This window comes from Oncorhynchus clarkii, chromosome 27, assembly GCF_045791955.1.
Source record: "Oncorhynchus clarkii lewisi isolate Uvic-CL-2024 chromosome 27, UVic_Ocla_1.0, whole genome shotgun sequence".
Taxonomy (NCBI): Eukaryota; Metazoa; Chordata; class Actinopteri; order Salmoniformes; family Salmonidae; genus Oncorhynchus; species Oncorhynchus clarkii.
The window spans coordinates 2339115-2348185 of NC_092173.1; the positions used below are offsets into that span (position 1 = coordinate 2339115).

The window sequence follows — 9071 nt, forward strand, 5'->3', positions numbered from 1 at the left end:
CGCCAGAGTAAGCCTTCACTAAACCCTTATTTTATGTGTTTCTAATATCTCCAGTGAGAGAAATGAATGGTGGAATAACTATTGGAATAACAACTATTTCCCTGTTTGACCACTGTTTTTATGGGTATTATGACTCATACTGTGGTACTCTATTGAGACATGGATTATGTATGTGTGCCATTCACAGGGTGAATGGGCAAGACAAAAGCTTTTGGTGCCTTTGAACGGGCTATTGTAGTAAGTGCCAGGCGCACCGGTTTGTCAAGAACTGCAACGCTGCTGGGTTTTTCACGCTCAACAGTTTCCTGTATGTGTCAAGAATGGACCACCATCCAACTTGACGCAACTGTGGGAAGCATTAAAGTCAACATGGGCCAGAATCCCTGCTTTCAACACCTTGTAGAGTCCATGCTACGACGAATTGAGTCTGTTCTGAGGGCAAAAGGGGGGTGCAACTCAATATTAGGAATCTATTCCTAGTGTATTTATTCTATCACAGAACACAATGCTCTAACTTGTATAATGCAATATTTTACCTCGTTATTGGACAGAAAAAAGTAGAATGGCAGCAGGGTGGGTTGGGATTTGGTTATAAGTATGGCCTGGAGTTTTTGGCCCTCATTCCAACTGTTGCTGCTATTTCCCTCTCCAGGGTAGGAACATTGTGGTATTCTACGGCTCTCAGACGGGCACGGGCGAGGAGTTTGCCAACCGGCTGTCCAAAGACGCGCAGCGCTACGGTATGAAGGGTATGGCTGCCGACCCCGAGGAATACGACATGGTAACTAACGACATTTCTATATCAGGGATTATATAGTTCAAAGGAACGATTTTAGGGCGTTGAAATTCGGTACCCAGTTTCCTGGCTCGTTTGAGGATTTTACAACAATTGTATTTTCACAAGACCTGATAATAACCGCTTTTAGGGTGCGTTTTTTTGCATTCTACCTGACGTTAGCAAGCTAGCTTGTTTACAACGGGCAAAAAGTACCATCACAATAACCTGGTACTCTGGTCCTGGGTCTTGGACCCGCAACTCACACTGGTCCAGGATTCGCTTCAGTCATGGTTTGTTTGCTTTTCACACAGGCTTTATAGCACAGATCAGTATTAGTCTCTTGAGCCAAGGACCTGTTCTGAAAATTGAAAAGCTACTAGTGCCATGAATGGCATACAGCATGTGTAATAGCAAATCTCTATAATGTCCTGGCATCTTTTAATTCACAGTGTGAGCTGTCCCGTCTGGCTGAGATTGACAACTCCCTGGCCATCTTCTGCATGGCCACGTACGGAGAGGGAGACCCCACGGACAATGCCCAGGACTTCTATGACTGGCTGCAGGAGAGTGACGGGGAACTGAATGGAGTCAACTACACCGTGAGTATCTCTTTGTCTCTCTCGCTCTCTTTCTCCTCCCTGTCATTCATAATCAGGAACAGAGTTTGTCCTAGAAAAACGTATATTGGCTCCATTCACATACATTTGCCAAGTGTTCACTTTCAAATGTGTGTTTCACATCGATAAACTTTAGTGTGAGACCGAGATGAGTAATGACAACATGCCAAAAATAGGCTTGATGTGTATGGTTGAATTCTGGCTTCGGCCATAGCTGACATGCGTGCCATCCTGGCTGGTTGGGCGTTGTCGGGGTCGATCCAACGGTCCTGCCCTCAATGGGGTGAAGTATTTAACTTCTGACTTAAGTGAATCTGGCCAGGCACTCTGAAAGGTCACTTGGGCTCCTTTCTCTCCCTGCCATTGTCTTTCTGTCCTAGACTAGAAAGACAGCATTAATTACACTGAGTGGAAGATGATAAACTTTCACAATGTACGAGCTGCGGGAGCTTGCATTCAGTGTGTGTGCATGTCTCTGTGTGTCTTGTGTTTTAAATATTGTGTATATAGGATACTATCTTATTGAATATGTTGAACTGATGTTGACATGATGTTGACTCCCTGCAGGTGTTTGCGTTGGGTAACAAGACATATGAACACTACAATGCCATGGGTGCGTATGTGGACAAGAGGCTGGAGGAGCTGGGAGCCAAGAGGGTCTTCGACCTGGGCATGGGAGACGACGACGGCAAGTGAGTGAGGCTGCGTTGGAGGGGTGCGTCCCAATATCTCCTTTATCCTGAAGAGTGCACTTGTTTACTACTTCCCACAAATCTAAAGGCATTGAATTAGTGGAGGCATGGGCTAATGGAAGCTTCCACCATATTTCTTATACCAGCAATTTCCTTTCGAATCAGTGAAGGGAAGTGAACGAGTGCACACTTTGTGAGGAAGGAGAAATAATTGGTACATAACCTTGGATCACTCCCGAATCAAAGTGTGACCGATGTTTTCAGACCCCTGATGTCGGGATCAAAATAAGAGGGTGTTTTCTGCTTCTTTTCATTGTTCAGCCTGGAGGAGGACTTTGTGACATGGAGGGAGCAGTTCTGGCCAGCCATGTGCGAGCACTTTGGAGTGGAGGCTTCAGGAGAGGACTCCAGGTACTTAGCCCAATTTATTGTCTTTTTCACATGAAAAATTTCCCTCCACAATTCACATACACAAAGAGTATGGAAGGAGTGATTTGCAGATTAACTGTAGGCCCTCTCGCTCTACATTAGCATTCGTCAGTACGAGCTCAAGGAGCACAATGACATCAACATGAACAAGGTCTACACAGGAGAGTTTGGGTGTCTGAAGAGCTTTGAGACCCAGAAACCGTGAGTTATTTTACCCCATCATTTGTCATTACAATATCTGCTACAGAGTTTAATTCATGTTTTATAGATCTCACTCAAAACAAGTATTACTGCCCCCTAGTGGAGCTAAAGGGTATTTCTTTGTTGGAATGCTGAAGTGCAACACTGCTTCATCCATCTATGTTCGCCTCTATGATTTACCTTATGTTGTCTCTGCATGCTGATGTGCACAGTTCACTGGTTTGAAATTCTATTGATCCTTTTCCCCCAGGCCTTTTGATGCAAAAAACCCCTTCCTGGCTCCAGTCATTGTTAACCGCAAGCTCAACAAAGCAGGCAACAGGCATCTCATGCACCTTGAAGTCGACATTACAGGCTCCAAGATTAGGTAAGAGAGAGAGAGAGAGAGACGTAACTTTGTCTCTGTATAGTTACCAATCTATCTCTACCTCCCAGACAATATCTCCTTAAAAGGAATAGGCTACACTTCTTGGATGAAATTATGCCTTTTCACATAGTGGAAAGATTACTTGAAAAAACCCTTTGTCATTCTGTCTTTGTAGATATGAGTCGGGAGACCACGTTGCCGTATATCCCACCAATGACACAGCAATCGTGAACAAGCTGGGACAGATCCTTGGCGTGGACCTTGATACGGTTATTTCTCTCAATAACCTTGATGGTACGGCACTGACCTGACGCAACACCTTGACTCAGTCCTCCAAATATCTCTCAATGTCTTTTGAAGATCCTTAAACACACACATTCTGTTTGGACATCTCTTGAAATGTTACTCTCACTGTATTGACTTTTTTTGAAGCAGAAGAACGTTTTGTGTATTCACCAACTGTCTTATTACTCTAAGTCTTAGGTTTGACTTGCCTTACCCAGATTAAGCCTAGTCCTGGACTAAAAATAAAAAGCTTAATTGAAATAACTTTTTAGTTCAAGATTAGGCTTAATCTATGTCTGGGAAACTGTCCCTTAATGTATAACCAATGTTAATGTGATGTTATCTGATGCCGTTTATCAGAGGAGTCCAATAAGAAGCACCCATTCCCTTGCCCCACCACCTACCGTACGGCTCTGACCCACTACCTGGACATCATCCATCCGCCTCGCACCAACGTCCTGTATGAGCTGGCCCAGTACGCCACTGACCCCAAGGACCAGGAGAACATGCGCAAGATGGTCTCATCTGCTCCCGAGGGCAAGGTGTGTGGCTCTGAGACTGTGTTAACTCTACTCCTATTTGAACCAAAGTAGTCAAGATTACCTCCACATACTGAAGATGGGTTATTGGTAGTGGGAAAGTATGCTTAAGCGTCAGAGTTGGGGTCAATTCAATGTCAATTCAGGAAGCAAACTTGAGAAAGCATTGAGAAAAATTGGAATAAGAATTTAAATGTACTTCCTGACTGAATTTAAATGAAATTGACCCCAACCTTGATAAGCCTATAACACCACGTGAAAGGTTTCCGCTAAACAAAGATCTAGAATAATTTTAACTCCAACCTTAACCAATTTTGGATGAAGGTAAATATATCCGACCCTCGTGTATCTCAGATTCCTGACTACAGATCAGTGGTTAAGGGCAACTTCTACCTACTCCATGTTATCCCAGCTGAGTGTTGTTGTTGTTGTGGTCTCCACTAGGCTCTGTACCAGAGTTTTGTGCTGGAAGACAACAGGAACATCCTGGCCATCCTGGAGGATCTGCCATCCTTACGGCCTCCAATCGACCACTTGTGTGAGCTCATGCCCCGCCTGCAGGCCCGCTACTACTCCATTGCCTCCTCCTCCAAAGTGAGCCTATATACAGGGGTGTATCCATGCATTGTAGCAAAACATTTTGCAACAGAAAAAAACTAAACAGACATTTCTTTCGTATGATTTCTAGTGAATATACCCCAGTACATCACCCCTAATGACCCCACACCCTAGCTCCTCCTATGTCAATACAGTTATTTTTCATGTTACATTTACAATAGTTATTTAGCGGATGCTGTCTTCCACTAGGAAGTATATTCAGATAATGTCAAATGACCCAAGTTTTATTAAAGGCCCACTGCAGTCAAAACATTTATCATCCTGTGTTTTATATATATATTTCCACACTGAGGTTGGAATAATACTTTGAAAGTGGGAAAATTATGATAATTCCCTTTTAGTGTAAGAGCTGTTTGAAAAGAGAGCCTGAAATTTCTGCCTGTTTTGTGGGAGGGAGTTTTGGCCTTCCATGGTGACATCACCATCCAGTAAGTTCGTTAATAGCCCAATAAATTCCAAACCTCTCTGCCAATAACAGCACATTTTCAGTTTTCCCCTCCCCACTCAAACCACTTCCAGACAGTCCTAGCAAAATTCTTGTTTGACATATTGGTCTTTTCTAAGAAGCTATTTTTGATTTATTTTAATTGAGAATAGCTGCATTGGACCTTTCAAGTGTCCATTGTAGGTCAATAGTGTGTTCTAAAAACAGTGGTTAATGATGCCTTCTCTTTCTAGGTCCACCCCAATAGCATCCACATCTGTGCTGTGCTGGTGGAGTACACGACTAAAACGGGGCGCCTCACTAAGGGAGTGGCCACCACTTGGCTGAAGAACAAACTGGTTGCGGACAACGGCCACAAGTCCACAGTCCCCATGTACATCCGCAAGTCTCAGTTCCGCCTGCCCTTCAAGGCCAGCAACCCAGTCATCATGGTCGGTCCTGGGACCGGCATCGCTCCCTTCATGGGCTTCATCCAGGAGCGAGGGTGGCTCAAAGAGCAAGGTACATGGTAGACACCGTAATAGAAGCATGGAAATGTTTGTGTAAGTGACGATTTCCTGATTGTTTTGTTATGCTGCATAGTCTTTCTTTAGGAGTTGTCATGTTCTGTGTGACATTGACTAAAATAAAGCACCTTAACTGTCTTGTATGGATACAAGTAAGCCAATTGGTCTGCTTTTTCCTGTAGGCAAGGAGGTGGGGGAGACGGTCTTGTACTTTGGCTGCAGGCACAAGAACGAAGACTATCTGTACCAGGAGGATTTGGAGGAGGCTGAAAAGACGGGTGTCATCACGAAGCTCAACGTCGCTTTCTCTCGGGACCAAGAGCAAAAGGTATACTTGTTTTATTAGTTATTCATTAGTTATTTAAAAAAAACATTTCTTTAAAATGGTGAACAATACTTTTCTGGTAGCTAGAATATGACATGTTTATTGACTAGATAGTCATAGACCACCATACAGCCATATTGTTATCTGAGCCTACACACTCTGCAGTTGGGACACCAAGACAAAATTGTACTCATATTTCCATAGCGTTCTTGAGTGTTGCCGATCATGGTTGTTGGTAGTATAGACCTTTTATACCGGTCTGATTCTGTACCATTAGGTGTACTATTAGTGGGGACGGTCAACACATACTCCATACAGTCCTAGGCTATCCCTCAGAGGATACCTGAGGGATTGAATTTGTGCTGCCTCATCTCATAAGGAAAGAGGAACACGTTTCTTTATAAGATCAGTTTTTTGTTTGAAGGAGACTGGAAGCTCAAGAGGATGACAATCTCTTTTGCCTCTCACCGTCTCTCCAGGTGTACGTGCAGCATCTCCTGAGGACCAACAAGGAGGACCTGTGGAGGCAGATCCACACAGACAACGCACACATATACATCTGCGGGTAAGGAAGGATTTTCTCCAGTAACATTTGCCCCTTGGCAATAAAGTTGATTGAAATTGAGTTGACATATTTCTTGAAAGCACTCCTGAATTCACAAAATCCTCAAACAAGGGTTAAAAGACAAATATCTTATAGAGAAATGCTCCTGTTTTTAGGGATGCGCGGAACATGGCCAGGGATGTGCAGACAGCTTTCTATGAGATAGCAGAGGAGCTGGGCGGCATGACACGCACTCAGGCCACCGACTACATCAAGAAACTGATGACCAAGGGACGCTACTCGCAGGACGTCTGGAGCTAAAACCCCTAGGAAGCAACCACATCCTATGTTTGTTTGTTTTTAAACTTGCATTGTTATTTGTGTCAGTAATGGTTATAATGGGTCACCAACCCTGGTACTGGAGAGCTTCCTTGTGTGCCGGCTTTTGTTTCCACTAAGCACTAAGACGTCTGATTCTATTGATTGGCTTATCATCATGACCTTGATTAGTTCAGATGGGTGTGTTTGTGCCATGCTGGAATAAAAGCCTACACACCCTGTAGCTCTCCGGGACCAGGATTTGTGACCACTGGGGAAGGATATCGCTGCCGTCATCTCTGGTTGTTTTATTTCCATGGTGCAACACAAGCACTCTTGCACCACAATAATGGTTGGTTATCCTCCATTCTGATTGGATATTTTATGTCAGTCGGCCATCAGTTTGGCAGTGTCAAATGTAGTATCACATTTGTCGACATCGTGAGTGAGATAATATATTATAGCTGTACATAATTGTACGGTGCAAAGTGGGGGGGTGGGCTTATATACAAAACTCATACAGTGCAAGTCTTTTCTTTAGGAAGTTGACCTACCTAATCTGGGTATTAAAAGTGTATTCAGAATACATTATAAATATTTTTGATTTGTGAAATAAAAAGTGAGATATTTTTGTCTCTGAAATCAGTAACTGAAAATATTAGTGTTTGTTTACCTTTTGAATTTGGATAAGGGATATATAGCCTTTTATGCAATGAGGATGTTACTGTACATTTCTAATCAATCACAGTAACCTTTAGCAAGGCATGAAAAAAGTATCATGTTGTAAATGATTAGCTTTTATTTTCCACAAGGCTGCCTTTGTTAAATATAAATATCAATGAAAATCATTTTTAGGTTCCCTGTAGAATTTGTATACATGATGCAAAAAAAAATTACATAATTTTTTTCATTTTACCTTTATTTAACCAGGTAGGCCAGTTCTCATTTACAACTGCCACCTGGCCAAGATAAAGCAAAGCAGTGCGACAAAAACAACACAGTTACACATAAACGTACAGTCAATAACACAATAGAAAAATCTATGTACCGTGTGTGCAAATGTAGAAGAGTAAGGACGTAAGGCAATAAATAGGCCATAGAGGGGAAATAATTACAAGTACAATTTATCACTAACACTGGAGTGATTTATGTGCAAGTAGAGATACAAAATAGCAAGAGGGTAAGTAATAATATGGGGATGAGGTAGTTGGGTGTGCTATTTACAGATTGGCTGTAGGCAGGTACAGTGATCGGTAAGCTGCTCTGACAGCTGATGTATAAAGTTGGAGAGGGAGATCAGCTTCGGTGATTTTTGCAATTCGTTCCAGTCATTGGCATTAGAGAACTGGAAGGAAAGGCAGCCAAAGGAAGTGTTGGCTTTGGGGATGACCAGTGAAATATACCTGCTGGAATGGTTCTAGGGGTGGGTGCTGCTATGGTGACCGGTAAACTGAGATAAGGTGGGGCTTTCCAAAGACTTATAGATGACCTGGAGCCAGTGGGTTTGGCGACGAATATGTAGTGGCCAGCCAACGAGCGAATACCAGTCGCAGTGATGGGTAGTATATGGGGCTTTGGTGACAAAACAAATGGCAATGCAATGCAAATGGTTGACATAGAAAAAACAAGTAAGCCTGAAAGGGGGGGATGAGTAAAAAGTATGCATATCTCTACTTAAATACTCGGCATTATCCAGTTTACGATGAAACAAAAACGGAACACGTAGTAGCAAGCATTCAAATATACACGTTTTTTTTATCATGCAAACCTAGCACTGTGCCCTGAGAATGTAGATTTCTACAGCTAGTTGGCTTTGAGTGTCAACTTTGTTTCATATTCTTTGTACTATTGCACACTAATCAGTGTAAGTACTGGATGATATATCACACTTATGTATGGGTGTTAAATGTGACGGATGCTGCTCAAACTTGTCAAGATTTATTTTATACCATCTCTTTTCAACTGTCTCCCATTTAAATTTGGCATCCTTTGTTCACTTCACTGACATTTTTCAAAAATATTGGAGAGAAAACATGTTCTGTGAAGAGATTAATTCCATTCCTGTTACTTTTTTTGTCCACATTCCATTTTATAAAGTAATACGTGTCTCAACTGAATGAATGTAACTTGGCATGTCTTTTTAAAATGAATAAAAATATTGAATAAATAGTCAAGTTTGTTCATGTCCTGTTAATCTGATCAAATTTTTGAAAATGAAATTGCATTGCTATTTTCAATTATTAAATTGAACGATGGTAGGATGCAAGAAGACCAGATGGATTAAAGTATGTTTGATGGATGGAGGCCCTACTTTGCTGCTGTCTACCCATTACCAGAGATGAACAGGCATAATAACTGGTCACAACTAGTATCAATTTAAGTATATGACACACACAAAAGGTCAACA

At 42.3% G+C, this 9071-nt stretch overlaps 1 protein-coding gene across 3 annotated transcripts in view; it reads left to right on the forward strand.

The window, feature by feature from the left end:
- The window catches only part of LOC139386003 (NADPH--cytochrome P450 reductase-like), a 42307-nt gene extending 33462 nt beyond the window's left edge, over positions 1-8845 (forward strand). For all 3 annotated transcript variants that reach the window (XM_071131320.1, XM_071131321.1, XM_071131322.1), the window contains 13 exons: positions 653-781; positions 1228-1377; positions 1963-2087; positions 2409-2498; positions 2619-2717; positions 2968-3084; positions 3260-3378; positions 3730-3911; positions 4353-4502; positions 5205-5472; positions 5660-5805; positions 6282-6367; positions 6523-8845. In XM_071131320.1, the coding sequence (XP_070987421.1) occupies positions 653-781; positions 1228-1377; positions 1963-2087; positions 2409-2498; positions 2619-2717; positions 2968-3084; positions 3260-3378; positions 3730-3911; positions 4353-4502; positions 5205-5472; positions 5660-5805; positions 6282-6367; positions 6523-6667 (1806 nt within the window). In that variant the 3' untranslated portion in view covers positions 6668-8845. The remainder of the gene's footprint in view (positions 1-652; positions 782-1227; positions 1378-1962; positions 2088-2408; positions 2499-2618; positions 2718-2967; positions 3085-3259; positions 3379-3729; positions 3912-4352; positions 4503-5204; positions 5473-5659; positions 5806-6281; positions 6368-6522) is intronic.
- Positions 8846-9071: the final 226 nt, after the last annotated feature.